The 20,645-nt window shown below is 34.6% G+C and overlaps 1 protein-coding gene across 1 annotated transcript; it reads right to left on the reverse strand.

Moving 5' to 3' along the window:
• Window positions 1-9,097: 9,097 nt before the first annotated feature.
• LOC104234050 (carbonic anhydrase 2-like) lies at window positions 9,098-20,393 on the reverse strand. The gene is made up of 11 exons (XM_070159571.1): window positions 20,355-20,393; window positions 20,150-20,254; window positions 18,723-18,806; window positions 12,734-12,852; window positions 12,478-12,526; window positions 11,506-11,622; window positions 10,908-10,961; window positions 10,031-10,116; window positions 9,668-9,773; window positions 9,296-9,539; window positions 9,098-9,123 (listed from the first exon to the last, which is right to left on the reverse strand). Exons 1-11 carry the CDS (start codon window positions 20,391-20,393, stop codon window positions 9,098-9,100), a joined length of 1,029 nt encoding a protein of 342 aa, XP_070015672.1.
• Window positions 20,394-20,645: the final 252 nt, after the last annotated feature.

The following is a 20,645-nucleotide window of genomic DNA, read 5'->3' on the forward strand; positions in this document are numbered from 1 at the left end:
GCATCATTTTTATATGCTGAGAATATCATTTCATGGCCTGTAAATCCCTTATCTCACGATTCATGTCCCAAGACGTCATAGTCCAAAGACATCATCCTCACCATCCAAAGACAACATTCATGGTCCAAAGGGAATTTGCATCAAGTTTAAATTCTCGCAATAATTTATATGTTTTGCATGCATCGTATTTTAAGTTTTGTAGGCAATCCAGAAGGTAACCATCCTTCAAATGGGAGCAACCTTCGCTCCGATTTCCGTTCTCATTATTCACACCCTGCCAGTATTTCAAACGTAACCGACTCCCATCAATTACTCGCTTTTACTCCATGACCGTTCAGATATCTGCCCTATGATATACCCATAACATCTCAAATTCATATTCGTGACTTTGCATAAATTTATCTGATACTATCCTACTCAAAAGAACCCTTTCGGAAACACACGACCATTCCTATAATAATTCCATCGGTTTCATTCACTGTTGGGTCCAGAACTACACATGGTCTGATTCCTATAAAACCAAGGATATGTAGGCAGCTTAGAAACTAGGGTTCGGCCTATATTTTTCAAATCACCCCATTCGGTCAAAATCAGACATCATTTCTTTATCCGACAACTCTTTCATCCTTCCCGGGTAAAGAGGGGCAGCTATTGATACCCAATTTTTTCCTTATATTTTCCAAATATATGTAATCTTAAAATAGTGCACATTCATCATCATTCAATTTACAAGCATGAACACGTATTTTTCATAATTTTCTATAATTTTTAAAGGCTTTAAATCAATTTATTTATGCATTTTCATTATATAAATATCCATTAATTGCCTTACAAATTATTGTTATGATGATTTTATCATTTACACTCATATTAGGTTTTAAATGTTTTAGTGCAATTACATTTGCATTTTAAGGGTAAATTGCACATTTTGCAATAATAACTCATATATGCTTATAATTACTTTATTTATGAAAAAATAACTTTTTATATTTTTATAATATTAAATAATTGTTTTTATTTTTTTATGCACAAGTTATATTTTTATTATTTATTTATTATTTTTACAAATTATTTATTGGTTAAATTTGGGTATTTAAAATTTGGCCCAATTTTTTCAATTGATTTCGGACCTAAAATTATCCAAACCAACCCAATTTACCTAAGCCCAATACCCTGATCCAACTACACTTACCCATTTAAAAATCCAACCCAGTCCGCCTAAATCCGACCGTTGATAAAAAATGATCAACGCCTCACAGACAACCACCCCTCTTCCTTATACCTCCGCACCCCAAACCATATCCCTCATTTTCTCTAATCCCGCCGCCCATGTGTCCCTCCTATGATGAACCCTAATTCCGCCGCCTCATTTAAATCTCCCCAAATCCCATTTCTAATGGGCTTCTTTCCCCATTACCTACCATCCCAAGATATTTCTCTTACTTGGTGCTATATTATGGAATAACTTAGGTACTTGCTTAAACATGGCAAGTACCCTGCTTTGATTCTGTCTCAATCAATGTTTACCTCTTGAATTTGGACGACCTTAAGTCCAAACGCGTTATTTCGTATCGATTCTCTCATATCTTGTTGATTCGCACTTAACCCTAAAGGTTAGGGTTTCAGATTCTCTTTGATTCGAACCTAAACTGGTTCAAACTCTGATTTTTAGCAGTATTCCGTCTATATTCACTCTATTACTTGTGAATCTGCCTATTTTTGTCGATTTCTTTTACTTACCCTAATTTAGGGTCTTAGATCCTTTTAAAATCAGACCAAATCTGACTCGATTTTTAATTTTGAATGGATTTCTGTCTATGTTCATCTCATGTAGCATGTGATTTTTATTTTTTTATTTTTCGTCAATTTGTGTACTATACCTAAAATTAGGGTTTTGGAATTTCCCCCTTATTGATTTTGATTCTTTTCCTTTCCTGTGTTTGGCTACTTTAGATTTTCCTTTTTTCTTCTTTATTCTTTTCATTAACGATTTTGGTACTATTTGGTGTTTTCTCTATTGATTTACTGAACCCCTTTGATTTATTCCCTAAAATCGATCCTAATTGATTCCTGAATAATTTTGTCCCTTATTTGTGTTTGAACGACTTGTTTGCCATGTTTACTTGCTCGATTTCTACAATATATAAACCCCTCCCCTTTTCGCCTTAAATCATACTTGGAAGTCATTATAACTTCACTAGATCCATACTTTACTCTATTATTTCTCATTCTATATGTGGTCTTGGCCGACTAAAAGCCAAGGCCATTGGGTTTCTAGGTTTTGCTTCTCATTGTCGATTCAAAACACTGTGGCTTTTTTTTCTTTTCTTGCATTTCTCATTTAACTGGTGAATTATTAACTCTCGCAATTTCATCCTTATGTGTTCTCATCTCTGAATCTATGGCTTAACATGTTCTTGGTTCACTTTTTAGCATCACTCTGTTGACTCTTGCATCTACTCACTCTTAATGTTACTAGTTCTAAGACTATCTGTGTCTAATTGAGTAATCTGAACTTCTTTAGAGCCTATTTAGTTAGTGTAGTGACTCTTGAATGCTTATGAACATGTCTATTCACCCACCCCCTAAATCCCTGCAGTAGTCTGTGTTGAACCTTTCAGTGTTAGTCATTATGGTCCTCAACATGCTTATTTGACCCCATATCCCTTTAGTATTTGCTTGTGAACTCAGCATTTTTTGAATTGTCACGTTAAGGTGTTAGGCTAAACTTTTGGCACAAGTTGAATCATGTTTTATTAATTAGACCTCTATAACAATGCTTGAATGCTTATCTGTTATTTGTGTGCCTTTCATGCTATCCAGAATCTCTGTAATATGTTTAGGCATAAGTGTCTGTGATCCTTCCCTATTGCGAACATGATGCCCTTCCATTTATATGATTATGTGGTTTAGCATAATGTTGCATATACACTTATCATGATTCCCAAAAATGTTTCAAATTGTCTAGTAATGATAACCCTAGTCAATCCTGCAAACATGCTCTTATCAGCCTCCCTTTAGCATGTAACAGTTTCTGTGCCAAGTGTTGAAATTTTTTTAATTTTACATTAAGCTTGCTCTTAGATTCCGGGATTTGTTCAATTTTTTGCCTAATATGTTCAATTTGGCCGTGTTTTTTTAAACCCCTCAATTCATATCACTCAACTTTAGTCTTTTATCTTTCACCTCTTGCTTAAGTTCTTCTCTTAGTCGGCTAAAAGCCAAGGCTATTCAGGTTCTGTCCTTTGACCTCTCTCTAGTGTGAGCACTGCTCGAGATCCATCTGAGGCCCTTGCGAACTCTGATACACTAGAACTTGGTCTCTAGTCCCTCCTCTGAATGATCTCTGTTAATTTCCCTAGCGTGAGTACTGCCCTGGGTTCTTGAAGCCCTTGGGAACTTTGACACACTAGGGACTTGGGTTTTGTATGCTCAACGACTGGTTACCTCGTATCTGTGAGCATGAATTTTGGAGTTGTTGTGGGTTGAAGGCCTGGCCTGTTCAGGTGTATTTGGGTCTGTTGTAGGCTCCCTATAGTTATACTTACTTTGTAATTTATTGTATTAAATTTCGGTCTGTAATAATTATTTTGTAACTACAATTCTGGGGTGTTAGTGAAATCAGGAAGGGTTTCTTATTTTACATTTTTGCAATAAAAGTTGGGTAGAAATCCTGCCTATAGGTCCAACAATGTGTTATTATGTGTAATGTATTAGAAATCCTACCTATAGGTTCAATACTTGGTTTAATTGTATTAGAAACCATGCCTATAAGGAATCGAATATTCAATATGTGTGCAAAAACCTCATTCACATGCTATTCTATTTATAGGATCTAAAATAGGAACAAATTGTAGAAAGCATGCCTATAGGTTTGAATCAACCTAATTATCATTTCTGCCCGTTTGTTCATGAGTTTCCAAACATTGTGATATTACTCTCACTAGAAAACATGCTTATAGAATTAAGACAAATAATTCTAGATATGTTTCTGTGACCTACCACTATCTACTATCGCATAAAAACACCTAGACATCATGCATATATGTTTAATCTCCTTATCTTTAAAATCAATAGGCAAATCATACAGGTTTTTTGGAAAATATAATGGCTATTACGTATAACTATCCGCCCATATAAATTCAGATTCATATAGAGATCCTGCCTATAGGTTTCTAAAATCTTAACTATTTTAAATCATCAACTGTCTTTGTTAATCTGACTTGCGTGCATTTGTTGCCTAATTGCAGAGGCCAACTTGAGCCCTTACTTTCTTATAAATGAAAGTCCAATATGTTTTGAATGTCCCCTAGCTTTTAACATTTTGAGCAGCCTAAGTAAAAGTATAGAACTACCCTGAGGTAGATGTCCAAATGCCTCCTGGACTATAGGTGTGGGATGGTTAGTGCACGCATAGGATACCACTTAGAATTAACTAGTGCGATTTAGGTAAACAACTTAAAGATAGTAATTGGGTTGCAAGAGATGATAGTCTGTGCCCGCTGAGTAATATGAGTAACACCCCATCTTGAGGGAGTTACGAAGTATTATTTATGTTGCACGGGGTGATCCTTTAAGCTAAAAAATTTAGGACCTCCCCCCCCCCACCTTGCCTTTCAATCTATTATTCGTGAACTCCTCAAATCCCTCTATTTTTCTTATCTTTGATCACATAGACTAATTCATATAATTGAGTTCGTCCGGGACCCACAGTTGTGGACCTCGAAGAGTGCCTAACACCTTCTTTTCGAGGTAATTTCGAGCCCTTACCTGATCTTTGGTGATGTAAACTGGTTAGACAGAGTTATTTGCAAATAGGTGGCCTAACACACCTTAAAAGTCATTAAGAAACAACTCCTTTTTTAAACCCTTCCTTAAAAAAATTGTCACAATGCCAAAACCCGATTTCACGACAGTACATGCGTTCCGATTGTAGCAACCTATTGTTCTTGGTAGCCTTAGATTCATAAAACTTTGTTTACATACTTTTCAAACAGATGATGTATTTACTTCATACCGTCTTTGTAAACTCTATTCTTAGAAGCTCATGATTTGGACTACAAGTCCTTGGGGAATGCATCGGATTCAGATATTTCTTTACTTAATTGCTTTATTAAATTGTTATTAGAACCGGTTAGTTGTTAAATTTGCTTACCTAGTGGGTTGGGTTATGTGCCATCATGACTAGTTAGATTTTGGGTTGTGACAGATTGGTATCGGAGCTCTAGGTTCATTGGTTTTACAAGTCAGGAGAAAGTGTCTGGTAGAGTCTTGTGGATCGGTATGATGACGTCCATACCTATCTACGAGAGGCTACAAGACATTTAGGATATACTTCACATCTTTCTTTCCTTATCGTGTGGCATTGATTCAGCTTGAAGTATAATTCATTGAATTCCTTCCATGAATTCGTATGCATATGTGAGTGCTCGATATTATCTGTGCACCGCCGGCTTGTGATTCCATGTATAAAGTGCGAGATGTGATTTCCATGTGCTCATAATGGGCCAGTCTGGAGGACTTGAGACCGGGATTTGATGGTAGCTTGAGCACGGGGATTTCAATTGTGTGAGTATGTGCTTTTGGACTTATACGTCAAGTAGTGTCCTTACAAGTGGAATTTGTGGCTCGATGAGTGGCTGAATGGATACATGATGGGTATGATGTGACAACGAGATTTGTTCATATGGTTTGAATGTGACAAGAAAAGTTTGCTTGAGATGTAGAAAGGACTATCGGGTGCTTGATTTCTGTCTCGATGTGACGTATAGTCTCGAGTCATGAGTGTATTGAAGGATCTTTCATGTTGCTTAATTGTGGGACGAATTAGATTCTTATGGGCTTGATGATTGGTTTAGACTCAAGAAGACTAAGTGATTGCGTAGTAGTTGTGGTTGTAAAGGTTATAAAGAGAGGTCAGTTTGAGGCTAAGCAAATGGGTTATAACCTGCAAGATAATCTACGGATGCGTGATTTTTATGATGTTGTGTGGAGACTTTCTTATCTACAAGTGGGTTATATTTTTGCAATTTGAGTTTGGATCGGTTGTAATAATTGACCTGACCATCACGAGGATAAATGCGAGATTCGCAGATGATATTGGCATATATAGAAAAAAATTATATACAAGTTGTATGATGTTGTAGCATTTGCCCAAATTCTGTACAATAAAAAAGTTATGCTCAAGTTTTATATAGATTATAGTTTTTAAACGAATTTATATATAATTTAGAACAAACTTAGCTACTTTTATAAATAGGAAAACCTAATTAAACCAATTAAATAGTATCCTAATTTTCTATATATATATATATATATACGAAAATTGTGATGACCTGATAGGTCATGTTATGATTTAGAACCAAACTCTGTGTTTCAAAGCCTTTAGAACCTCATTCTAGCCTTCCTCCATTTCCATGTGCAGTCCAGGTATTGACCCGGAACGCTTATATGCTAAAAACTGATAAAAATAAGAATTTTTACCTTAAAAGTTAATTTTAATTGACTTCGGTCAATGTTTTGAGTAAACGGACTCGGACCCATATTTTGACGGTCCTGGTGTATCCGTATTAAAATACGGGACTTGGGCGTATGCCCGAAATCGAATTCAGAGGTCCCTAGCTTGAGTTAAGAATTTTTACTGAAAATTAAAAGCCTGAAAATCTAATGGTTTTTACGAATTGATTGATGTTTGGCCTTATTGATATCGGGTCTGTATTTTAGTTCCAGACCCCGGTACAGATCCAATATAATATTTATGACTTGTTTGTGAAATTTGGTGAGAAACGGAATTGGTTTGATGTGATTCGGACGTCCGGTTGAGAAATTAGAAGTTTCAAAGTTTTCTTGAAAATTACATTCGTTTTGGTGCTAAATTCGTAGTTCTAGGTGTTATTTATGTGATTTGATAGCACGAACAAGTTCGTATAATTTTATAAGACTTGTGTGCATGTTTGATTTGGAGCCCCGAGGGTCGGGTGAGTTTCGGATTGGCTACGGAGTGAAATGAACTTAGAAATCATAGCTGGTGTACATCAGATCTGCAGGTCTTGCATTTGCGAGATCTGGCTCACAAATGTGAGCCTCGCATTTGCTAACAAAACCCTGCATTTGTGAATTTGGTCTGGGGGAAAGGATCTTCACATTTGCGTAGAAGAAGGTCGGATTTGCGATCCTCCAGCATCAGATTTGCGAACAATATGTTCGCATTTGCAAAGGCAGCATAAATGTGACAGGTTTGCATTTGCCTTACCTTTCTTGCATTTTTGGTTTTCGCAAATGGTCGCATTTGCAACATTTGCAGCTGTGTAAAAATAACTTAGACGAGATATTTCTCCCATTCTTCAAATTTTCAAAACCTAAAACACAATAGACGATTTTCCAAAGAATTTTTCTTCCCCAACTCATAGGTAAGTGATCCAAACTAGTTTTTTTCAATCTTTCACTATATTTTACAAGATTTCAACCTAGAATCTAAGGTTTTCATGGTGGAATTGGGGATTTTTGGGTAGAAACTAAGGATTTCGAAAATTGCAGATTTACACTTCAAATTGAGGTCGGATTCCAAAACCAATTATACATTTGGGCTCCGGGGTGAATGGGTAATCGGGTTTTGGCCTGAATTTTGGGTTTCAACCAAGCGGGCTCGGGTGTTAACCTTTTGTTGACTTTTTCAAAATGGCCTAAATTGAATCCTTTTCAATCGTGGGTAGTTTCCAAGGCTTAAATTGAATCGTTTGGTTGGTAATTTGCTAGATTCTATTGGTCCAGAGGCTTGTTTGAAGGGAAAAGCTATTGTTGAGCTTTGAGTTTGGCCGTGGGAGCGAGGTAAGTGTAGTGGTTAACCTTCACTTGAGGAATTAGGTCTTATTTGTCAATTTGCTACATGTTTGAATGTTGAGTATAACGTATAGGTGAGGTGACGAGTACCTATGCATTATTGTCGAGTCATAGCATGCGAGTGAGTCTTATTCATGAAATTGTAGCTTTCCATGATCATTTTACTTATGCTTATACTAGTTTATCGTTATGTTGATCGTTCTTATCATATTTACGAATTTTGGTATTGATTGAGTATTGATTCAAAGTTGAGGTTGATATTGTGAAACCAAATGTTAAAACAAGACTTGTTCTTGATTCTTCAATCTCCCTATTGTCATTGTTCCTTATTTTGGTGCGGGAGAGTGTTAATGCACGAAGGGTGATGCCGTGCCATATTTTGTGAGTGTTAATACACGAAGGGTGATGCGGTGTTATGTTGTGAGTGTTAATGCACGAAGGGTAATATCATGCCATATTATGAGAGAGTTAATGCACGAAAGGGTGATGCCGTGTCGTTTCTATTTGATTCATATGGTAAGGTTGAGAGTAAAAGCACGAAGGGTGTTGCCGTGTACTTTTTTTTGTTGTGGTTACTTGTCCTTATCTGTTTTAATTATATCGGTTGATCAAAGTCCTTAATTCTGCTGTGATCCTTTATCTTGTGATCCCCTCAGAATGTCCCCTTCCAAATATTACTTGTCTTGTTTCTTTTATTGCTGTTATTGGTATATATATATTGTTATACTACAAAGGTTTATTTGCAGGTGTTTTGTCTTAGCCTCATCACTACTTCGCCGAGGTTAGGCTCGATACTTACCAGTACATGTGGTCAGTTGTCCTGATACTGCACTCTGCACTTTCTGTGCAAATTTTGATACTGGACCGAGTTGATCCTGAGTTAGCTGTTGACTTCATCTGATCGGAGACCCAAGGTAGTCATGTAGGCGTCCGCAGGCCCTGACGTCCCCTTCTATACATTCTCTTTACTGTTTCATTTGTATCGAAAATAGTTGTATTTCCTTCACACAAATTACTTGTAGTTAAATCTTAGAAGTTTGTGGATTGTGAATCCAGATTCTGGGTAGTTGTGTATAAATATTAAGATTGTTATGGATTTTCGCATTCTTTTTAACTTGTTGTGGTTTAATTGTTGTTAACCACTAAAAAGTTTAAGAATTGGCTTAATGATCTCTAATATTGACTTGCCAAGCAAGTGAAATGTTAGGTGTCATCACGGTCCCGACGGTGGAGATTCCGGATCGTGGCAAAAATAATCTCAAGTACAAATTGTGAAATGAGTGTCTGTCCAAGAAAAATCTTAGAATAAGCCCAAAAGACCCAAAGATCCAAGAAAATTTTATTTTGGTTACAAATAACAACAACAATAAACAAAACAACAATAACATATCTAGTGCATTCCCACTAGTGGGGTCTGGGAGGGTCGGGGACAAACGTGGTTCCATAATACAATTACATCGAAATACAAACGGAAGAGAAACTTGAAACAGTACTGGACAATAGGTTCCATGAAAAGTATCCGTTTTGCAAGAATTAGAGTGAACGGAATGGCTATTGTTGAACTCATCAAGATCCCAGAGCTCAAAAGAACCATTCACAAAATCGTAGTGTCCACCTTTCAGAGCAAGGCTTTTGTTCATCACAGCTTCCCTCACAAATGGATATGTCAGTAAGTTGGCTAGTGATTCATTTACTGCCTCCTGCTCAATGTCACACAAATATTTAACTTAATATATATATATTTTCTTAAGTATCTGAAGTTGTAAAGTTTCAATTATTGAACTAAAAAATTGCATAGCTAGTTGAATTAGTATACTACTTTAATTACCTTCTCCAATATTGTACATTGTTCAGTAAAATCCTTGTCGCCATGTTCTCTCTTAACCTTTGCCTTTGATATCGAACAGATTTTGACCCATTCTTCGATGAAATCACTGCGACCAACATAATAAAAGTTTAAGACGTGGCATATGTTAATAAGTCCAGTTTGACTCTCAATCATTATCAGGAATCAAAAAAGAGAAATGAATTTACACAAATAGTCGGGATGATTCATTTTTTACTTTTCTTTATAGGTATATATAAATTATATATTGGTTATATACTATTATATATATATTACATAATCGCTAATTATTTTTAATTTAAGCAGAGCGACTATTTAGGACAATTCTTCCAAGGAAGAACCAACCACTCTATGGACCCATCATCAGGGATAGACATGAGTCCTTTTATACCTCCACAGCAGCTGTGTCCCATCACCAAAATATTCTCCACCTATAATGCAAGCTTAATTTTTATTTACAACTAGAAATAGATAGGAAGAAAAAGAAAAATGCAGGCAATTTAAAATGTTTTAAAGTTAAAATAAGTGTGGAAAGAAATCTCTAATTATGGAAGCATGAAGTTATGAACAAATGTAATGTAATATATTTTTTATTTCTATCCAGCACGTGGATAAAATACTTAAGTTTATCTGTGTCAGTAAACATTAAAATAGCTTTCCTAAATAAAAGCCAATCAAGTACTCGATATCAAAGAAATATAAATTTAAAATTTATTTTTATGGCTTGTGATTTGATATTCATTTTTCTTTTTTGATATAAATTGACAAGAGTGGGTTGCTTTAGTGGTGGGCACCTTCCGCACTTCCTCACGAGATTGTGAGTTCGAGTCACCCCAAAAGCAAGGTGTGAAGTTCTTGGAGGGAGAGATGCCGATGGTCAATCGAAAACAACCTCTCTACCCTAGGGTAAGGGTAAGGTCTGCGTACACATTACCCTCCCCCAGACTCCACTGGTGGGATTATTGGGTTGTTGTTTTTTGATATGAATGATGGTATTATTAATTGAAGCATTATTATTCAAATATTTAAAGTATTAGGATTTCTTTTAACTTAATTATGATTGTACGATAAAAGATTATATAAATAGAACATGTCATGTATTTGATTTTGTATATATATCGAGATCAAGTATTATCGATTTTATATAATTAAACAACGAAAGTAAGTGTTATCTGTCCGATTGCAGAATTAAATGACGTCATACGTGATAAAAAGGACTAACCTTTAAGTGGACAATTGCATATTCAATAGATGCCCCAGCTCTAGAATATTTAATCTGTATATATCAAAAATTGGAGAAATTTATTTCCAAAACCTTGCATTATTGGTTAAAACTACATATAAAAAGATAAATAATGGGTGTTAATGATGCGCGCCTGTATAGTAACATCCATGTTTCAAAACTATGGAAAACTCAAAAAAAGTAAGTGACAAAACTTTATGCCATATCCACGTCACATTCTTTGACCCTTTCTTCCCTTTCGTTTTGGTAATTTTGATTAGAGTTAGTTAACTCCCACCATGCTATCACCTTCACACAGTATTTCTTTCTTCTTATTTTCTTACTGTCATGAATGTAGTTTTTGCTTTTCTTGATCCAGCTTGGCTATTGAGTACGAGTACATAAAACATGTAATATGAACTAGTTATTTAGGATAATATTCGGAAACATTACAAAGAATATAATTTAAGTTATGATTTTCTTGTTCCACACAAGACAGAAGAAAGTAAATAGTAAGTCCTTCAAAATTTTGACTAATAATTAGCACAGATTTTAAAAAAGATATATAGAGATAAATTGAGACGATAATATAATTTACCTGGTCATAAGGAGGGACCATGTTGGCTATATTACGAACCAGAAAAGCCTCTCCTGGTTGGAAATTAAGTATGTGGGATGGGCACACTCTGGAATCGGAGCAGGCAAATACCAAAAACTGCATTTTTTATAAAAAATTATAAGCATTCATTAATTGCCTAAATATGTTGAGAAGGGGACAATGCGTATTAATTAATTACTATAATATTGAATATAAAGGTATGTGTCATAAATATAATATGTGGCGTAATATTACAAAGCATATGATTTTTATGCTTTTTTACCACATATATATAAGTAGTCACGAAAATGGAGTTATTGTGTATATATAATCGAAATCCGTTTGCCCATTATATTTTTATTCACACACACATTCCATTTTTACTATATATGGTATTATATTACTCCGGTCCATAATAAATGACTTTTTTACCTTTATATTTTGGTTCAAAATAAGTGACATTTACATAATAAAAAAGAAATCAACTTTATTTTTTCAAAATTTGCCCTTATTTATATTTTTCAATGTGTCATGTTAACAATATGCCAACTTTAATTATGAGTAATTTAGTCCAAATATCTTTTTTTTCTAAGAGTTAGTATTTTATTATAGGGTGTGTCAAAGGACAAAATGTCACAGCTTATTATAGACAAAAAGTCAGAAAAAGTCACATATTAGATCTGTTAGAGTTCTACAACAATATGAAATAGTACTATTTTTTTTAAAAGGGATCCTTTTATTATTTGAGGTAAAATCTCAATTGAATTTTAAATTCTAAATGTTAGGACCTAATTCAATAAAGAAAGTTTTAATTAAAATTTTTTGTTTGTTGATTTTAAATTTCTAAATATTAGGAAAGTAACTTAAATTATAATTTTGTTAAATGCAAAATCTGTTTTTAAAAGGTAAAAAGACGAACGATATTTTGTCAAGGGTATTCATACTTTTAATATAGTATAGATTATGATTTACCTTTGGGCTTTGATCTTTTGCGAGCTCATCGTACAACTCGGGATCTTTGCTGCAAAAAGAAAATGCAAGTTGAAAGGTTAGAAATGCTGAATTTACAAGGTTAGTTTTGGCAAAAAAAGATTACGCAAAAAAGACTAGAAGAAACTGTTTAAGGCCACTTTTCTCATCTAAAAATATATATAATGCTGTCAAAATGACTTCCTTTCCCAAACAATCTTTTTATGCCTTTTACGGCAGAGTAATAGTGATAACTTACTCATATTTCTCAGTCTTGAAGTAGGCGAATCCGGAGCGGATCCTCTCATCCGGGTTAAACTCTTTCTTCGCTCCTCCATTAGTGGCGTTTTCATATGATTCCCCAGCCATTTTCTTGACCTGCAAACCACGAGAGATATATTGGCCGTGCGAATAAAGTCACACATAATAAGTTGATAAGCAAAAAAAAACTATATAACAAGAATGTACTTAAAATCTTAATGTTATAGGTCTATCAGAAAAAAAACAAGCAGATAGTATATATCATACTAAGTCAAGAGTGTTTTTGGGTTAATTTTAGTCCAAAAATGATAATAACATGTCTAGCGATAAACAAAATATTAAAATGTCTCGAGTTTGAGTTTGGAGAATTGAGTCCTCCCGACAGGATGCGCTTCACTTAGGAAACCAAATTATTTGAACAAAAAGAAAATATCCTAAAACTTTAATCAATTTCTTGTAACAGCATTAATTGTTGGAACACCACCAACATGCAGCCTCTTCTATTGTTTGAACTTACTATGGAAGATCTAGAAAAATTCATAACAGAGAGCTGAACTATGTGGGAAAAAAAAAAGAAGAAAAAGTTTTTGGAGATTATGAAGGTTTAATTGTACCTCTTATTGAGACGTGAATAAAGTTGTATAGCAAGAAGAAGTTTCTCTAACAAGTAAACACACTCAAAAATGCTGTGCTATACAAGGACAGTATGAGGAGTATTTATAGAAAGGGATTTAGCCAGGTGCAGACACTAATTGCATGGTTTTTTCTTGTCTATGGGGAAATTATTTTTTTTTAATGAATATTGGATATTCAACGCCAAAACATATGGATCGAACATGGAAAGTTGTCAGCCATTTTTGTAGTTCAGTTATAATATATCGGGCATGGGATTCATCTGGTTTCATTTTATCATTTTAAAAAGAAAAATAATTCATGGTCCAAATGAGACAGCTCAAGAGTTAAGATATATATTCATACGTAGTATCATGAGTTGGAGGTCTAGCCCAAAATCGGGTATATCAGTGTATAATTTATGTTACCAGCTAGAGAGGAAAAAATTCAATAAATTTGACCGGCTATTTACGTAAAGATCCCTTTATACTTAATGTTAAGCTCATCATCAATTAAATCGGTCTCAATCATAATATGATTAGTTGGAATCGAGTATTTAAATCATATTGTTCTATTAATTAATCAGATCTATTTTTCAATCAAATACTAATGTTCTTTGAAGAAAATTAATTAGGTATATATTCTCTAAACATAAAAATTCTCAACTATAATATTCACACGGTCTACTCTACATGAATATACAAGTATAATTTCAGCACACAGAAAAAAAGTTCATGACAAGAATAACGGATCTAAAGTTTGTGTAACAACAACAAAGAAGCATTAATCCTCAAAAATTTACTGTCACAGGATATTGTAAGTCTTTCGAGATTATTTTCCTCTATTTGATTTTAGGTCTATTTCGTTTCTTTTTATCATGTTCAATCATCAAACCATTAATACACCTATGAATCGGTCTTTATAAAGTTCTACGTATGAGATGACTAAACTACTGATCTCATGCGACCTCCCATTTTATCCTCTTAAGTATAATATTTGCACCATGTGTTAGAAGTGATCACCGTTAATATGTCGATATTGTTTAATTGTACATCCATCTTCATACATGCATTCACAGTTCCTTTTGGACGTAGTTCTGGAATAATTTGTAACTACCACCACAGACGACCATGACATGGATCTCGAAAATTTATCTAAACAGCTGTGTTTTCTAGCTAGTCTTTAAGAAGTTTGAATTAAACTTTCAAACATAGAACTATTACATATAGTAGTAAACAATGCAGCATGAATTAAACGAGTGAAATTAAATTGGTTTGTTTGCTAAGTTTTGGTAGGGAAAATCACATGGTTAGAAGGTCATAACCGAAACGTGGGCACGCGTAGGCACGAGCGCATTTGTTTAATGTGAAATACAGCTTTCCCATATTGTGTGATCCCATGTATGATTATTCTATTTGACTAATTATATAATGCTACTTCTAAAACTTCTCCAATCCCAAAAACGATAGTAGGGTTTAACGTATATATGAGAGTTGACGGATTAATTTTTTGTATTTATTCAAAATTGATGTATTAGTTGATCCTTTGAAAACTTTACAAAATTAGGAACTACCAAAAAAGATACTATGATTTGTAAATTTATCTTAATATGTGTTACGACCCAAAATCCTAACCTATCGTGATGACGCCTAACGTGGTACTAGGCAATCCGACATTTCCAAAATATTTCCCAACAGTTAACAAACTAAGTCAAAGTAGTTTTAAATGACAAAAATTCTCATAAACGGGGTAAAACTCAAAATACAAGTGCGGAAAATTCCCAAATCGAGGTGTCACTGAACTCATGAGCATCTATACATCACCAGCCTAGAAAAATAATGACTATGAAAGTCTGGATCTAAATACAACAAAAAAAAAAAGATAAGCAAGGAGAAACAAGGATTGCGAACGCCGGACAGCTACCTCGAAGTCTCCAACAATCAGCTGTGCGAAATATCAACACCCACCGCGTCCAGAAATGCCTGGATCTGTACACGGAGTGCAGGATATAGCATGAGTACAACCAACTCAGTAAGTAGCAAGACTAAATAAAGAACTGAAAGTAGTGACGAGCTCTGCAATTATAGTTCAATTTCAGTAATTTCAACATAGGAAAAATATGCATGCTTTCAATTTCGACAATATAGGCTATAAATTAGCTACCTCATATCAAATTCGAGTAAAACAGAACGTAACATCTTTTAGGGAACTTCCACACGGTGATATATGGCAGCTTAGTGCAATAATAATGACATCAAGAGCATCCTATCAAAGCAACAATCACTCAGTCTTTCTCAATATCTCAACACTCGGTACTCGACACTCAGCACTTGGCACTTAACACTCGTACTCAATAGGTATCTGTGCTTGATAACTAGGGATTTTGATACATTTTATGTTCCTTCTTGCTTATGTTTTGATTAGAAATTCATACAAAATAGTTCTGAGAGGCTCACAAGTTGTGCTTGATTGCAGGTTTGATCAACAAAGTGATAAAATGTCAAAGATCAGCTCAAAAAGGAGTGAAACTTGCACAAGTCCCAAGATAAGGCAAAACTCAGGCAAAACAGGCCCAGTGCGGCCGCACACCACTTTGTGCGGTCCGCACTAGGAGATTCAGAGAGGTGGAATTCCAGGCAAAAAAGAAATGCAACCGCACTAGGATTTGTGCGGTCCACACTGAAGACAATGCGGCCGCACTCGATTTGGTGCGGTCCGCAGAGCCAAGAATCAGAGAAGTTGCAGTTTGGAGCTTTCAAGCCAATGCGGTCCGCAGTCCATTCTGTGTGGACCACACTAGAAGCCTCCGCGGCCGCAGTCCATTCTGTGCGATTTGCACTGCCCGAGTTCAGAGAGTCAAATTTTCAGGATCAGAGCCCTAGTGTAGCCACATACTGTTTTGTGCGGTCCGCACTAACCTCGCAAGGGCATTTTTGTCCAGAATTTTTAGCTTAGTATAAATAGCTTCTTTTCCCATATTTTAGGGTATCAGATATTGTAATTAAGCAGCTGCAATCGTAGGTTCGAGATTCTTAGCTATTTTGGGCAATTTTATCTACTTTTCATCATTGAATCTTGTTATTTAGCTTAGCAATTAATTAATATGAGTTGTTCTTCATCTATTTCTTATTTTTCTTCTTCAATTATGAGTAGTTAGACCCATAAGCTAGGGTTGTGGTTCAACCCTAGTGTGAGTAATTGATGGGTCTTGTATTTTAGGGCTAAATTAACTATGGGTATTTGATATTTGGGCCAATTTGGTTAATGGTTGAATTAATGGTTGCAAACACTAGTTTGTGTTTAGTTGATTTGGGCTCTTCTTGAGAAAGAGAGCCTAAGTCTCCGAAATTGGTCCAACAAGGAATTGGGGAATACTCAAGAGATTGATAACCCCAATTAAAGAGTTAAACCTCGAGAGAGTAATACTCGACTTGAACCCTAGTTGCTTGTAAAAATTTGCATACCCAATTGGTCTTGAGAAAGTATGACCTAAGTGCCAAGAAGTGTAGCATTTGGTCAAAGGCAACACTTTTTGGAGGTGACCTAAAGTACCGTAACCTTTGACTATTGGCCACGCTTTGTAGGTGTTGCCTTAGAAGCCACGCTTTAAAAGTGTGGCCGATAAGGTACAAAGGTCACCCTTATATTTTCTCTTATAACTACGCTTTTATGACATAAGGCTACACTTTCTAAGCGTGGTCTTTGTCACGTTATAGACTACACTTTTAAAGTATGACTTCTAGAGCAACATCTATCATTAACAACACCAGATTGACAATCCCTATGGCCACTCTTTCTAAACATGGTAATTTTGTCTATACTACAAAGAATTTTTTTAAATATTTATATTAGCCACAATTTTGTGGTTAAAAAATTATATTGTTTTTACATTAACTTTTGTTCATATATATATATATATATATATATATATATATATATATATATGTATGTATGTATTATGATCTCAAGCATTAAATTAGATAATAAGTAACAGAATAAAAATAATTCAAATGCATATACTTGAAATAAACTTCAACAAAGAGACATACTTTGCATACTATCTATAGTAATAAGGCATTGTTGGTTCAAGAAGTTCACAAGCAAAGACCTCGACAAAACCAAATGTAGTCATATTTATAGTATCAATAAAAAAACAATCATCATAATTGTTCAAAAGGCCTTCACCATTCACTTTAATGAATCAAATTGATTTGTGGTCACCATTTTCAATTGCATCACCGGTATTTTCCTACACGTTCAAAATGAAATTTAAAAATTAGAAAAAATAAATATATAGTACGCACTGGTTATATCTTACTAAGAACCAATGAGATTTTATTTCACTACTATAGCATAACAATGCCAAACACAAAAAGATATACATGTGAAAGAGAAGCAAAAATGAAAATTAACATACATTTTACCTATCTCCTTCTATAATCGCAACAATTAACAACAACCACCCAGTATAATCCCACAAGTGGGGTCTAGGGAGGGTAGGATGTACGCTGCCTACCCTTACCCTGGAGGGGCACAAAGACTATTTCTGATAGACCCTCGGCTAAAGAAGGTGAAGGAAACCGAGGGAAACTTATAGTGTACAAGAAAATAAATCAGTAAATAACAAGTGAGATCAAAAGCATTCTCCTTTTCCCGTAGTTCCTTTCCATCTTCCCTGAGGTATGCTTACACATACCTTACACCTTGTTTATGCAATATATTTTTAGAATATCTTTGACAGAAACAGGGAACTGAAAGAAAAATATACATCTACGCCTTATCGATCAAGTTTAATTTCCTACTGTAGCAAATAATTTAGATCAATGTTTCCAGAAAACTTATAGAAAGCAAATTTACCAGATGTCATTAACACAGAACGAAGACGAGAAGGAAAGAGAACTCTCATATGCATTATACAACAGGATTACAAGTCAGATACATACATATATATATATATATATATATATATATATATATATATATATATATATATATATATATATATATATATATATATATATATATATATATACCCTACCATCATACTATTTGGTGAAATATAAATACTTTTTCAAGACTCGGGGCATGAGTTGAGCCAGAAGACTATGGTAGATTAGGCCTCTCATAGCTCGTGCACTACTTGCATCAACCGGTGAAGGAATATTAGATCCAACACACCCTTGTATATCATGAAAATCCAATTCAGGGTTGTTTTTCACCATTTGACTAAAAAAATATCGCATTTCTTCTCTCATCATTTCCTTCATTTCTTCCGTCAGAGAAGTTATTTCGTTGGCATGCTGTTGTTTAAGTTTGGTGATTTCTTCATCTTTTTTTAGAGAACTTGTCGTCACCGATCTACCATAGCATCTAACCCGACCAGGCTGCTCCTTTTCAAATACAGCCCTAAATGCATCATCTGCTGTTTCTCCAGAACTTTGACGATTCCGAAGTTCAGACTGTCAAAAAAATATTATAAAAAAGATTATTAAAAACTTTATATCTCAAAAATCTAGAAAAGTAGATTTCAAATAAAAATATATCTTATAACTTAAAAAATTTAAGCCTCATATTAATTTTTGCTTTAGGCTCCCTGTAAGAATCACTTAAAAATTGAAATATAACAAATTAATACTAGGCTATGTAAAAAATTCAAAAATTTTCACTTATAAATAACTGGTACTAGTTATTTAAATTTGAGTGCATCACCACCACAACACTAGTTAAACATAATATTTGATAATTCAGTTATTACTAGTACTAGTTATTTATATATTGACAAAGATCTAATATGGTCTTTGGTCAGAAGTCAGAATTCTAAAGGTTGTTGTGCGAAGTTGACCTTCCAATCGACTCCAACTTACACATGTTAAATGCAGGCCACACTATTAGGTATTTAGGTGAAAAAGGTACTGGAATTAATTTGCCAACAATAAAATATGGTAAGATGCAGTAGCAAATATTGACTCGTCCTAGTAGTGGATAGAATAAGCATGTATAAGTTGGGATGCTTGATAAGGTACTCTTGATCAAAGTTTCATTCCATCTCTATGTATTGCCCAAGTAAGTTATCTGATGAACCCAATTCTACATGAGAATGTTTCTGCAAACTATTAAATTCATCCGCCCACCTGCAACGATTATTTCATGCTTCAAATTAATCTTCAAAAGTATATTCATTAAGTTCTTAAGCTGTTCTGTCTTTGCATTACAAAATACCAAGAGCAAGATTCTTATGGCTGCCCTGACCATCATTAAGCTTAAAGCTTCTACTATCAAAATAAATAACATGAGATATAACTCATATGCTTGCCTCAACACTCTAGCAGACATCTAATCAAGGGGGAAAAATAAAAGAAGGAAGAGTAAGGCTACATCCAACATGCACTAAGCGGGAAATGATTCATACTACATTTCTGTGGGCTTTTACAACCAAATGCACACTTCTACACACGTACGAAGAGGGACATTCAAATGGGTTCACGAGAATGAGCCTCCACATCTACATGCCATTATAGAGCATCAAGGCATAGACTTGCAAAATTCAAGGATAAATGGGAAAAAGCACGAGGAACTCATTTCAACACTTGCTATAATTCAGTGTGAGTTTTTTGGTACGAATTGGGAGCTCGACGAAATGACTCAAAGAAGAATTTGGTGGTTGCTCTATTCATGAACAATAAGCTAAAGGTCGATATTTCTAAAACAAACTATATGCATATGAACTTCCTTCAGTTACAGAAATACATTCAGTTAAAGAGAGAAAATACAATAAAAAGACTTAACTTGCAGCATGACTTACTATTGCAACTTGAGTATCCGTATGAACTTCCTTCTCTTTCTTTGTACAAGTTGTAATAAACATTTCAGACTTTAATGGTTCCTCGTTGTTCTCTTTGGTTGCGCGCTACAAATTACATCAAAGAAGATATAAAAAACATCACTGTGTTCCGACAAAGTACAAAAAGAAATGAAAGTCAGATTACAAAGTGTCAACTAAATATTACCAATGCCACACACACTTTTGCAAAATTAATAGGTCCCATTCGATGCCTCCACTTTTATTTTTTCCTGTTTTCAGAATTTAATTGGCACATAGCCTAACAACAAAAGAAGCATATTAATTAATAAATCAAAAAGGAAAAAATATATACACTACAAGAAATTAGACTTTTAGTGGCGACTAAAGTCGCTACAAAAACCCACAAAGTCACCGCGAACGACATATAGGAGCAACCTTAGGGTTGTTGCAGGTACAACCGTTACTGAATGTTTTTTGTGGCAACTCCTTTGGGTCG

The sequence above is a fragment of the Nicotiana sylvestris genome, chromosome 10 (assembly GCF_000393655.2).
Source record: "Nicotiana sylvestris chromosome 10, ASM39365v2, whole genome shotgun sequence".
Taxonomy (NCBI): domain Eukaryota; kingdom Viridiplantae; phylum Streptophyta; class Magnoliopsida; order Solanales; family Solanaceae; genus Nicotiana; species Nicotiana sylvestris.

Coding starts and splice junctions, on each gene's coding strand:
- LOC104234050 (XM_070159571.1), bottom strand. CDS start 20,393: ATGGGACCTATTAATTTTGCAAAAGTGTGTGTGGCATTG. Junction 9,540..9,667: donor AATGTACAATATTGGAGAAG/GTAATTAAAGTA, acceptor GACATTGAGCAG/GAGGCAGTAAATGAATCACT. Junction 9,124..9,295: donor TCTTCCGTTTGTATTTCGAT/GTAATTGTATTA, acceptor TTTCTTGGACAG/ACACTCATTTCACAATTTGT.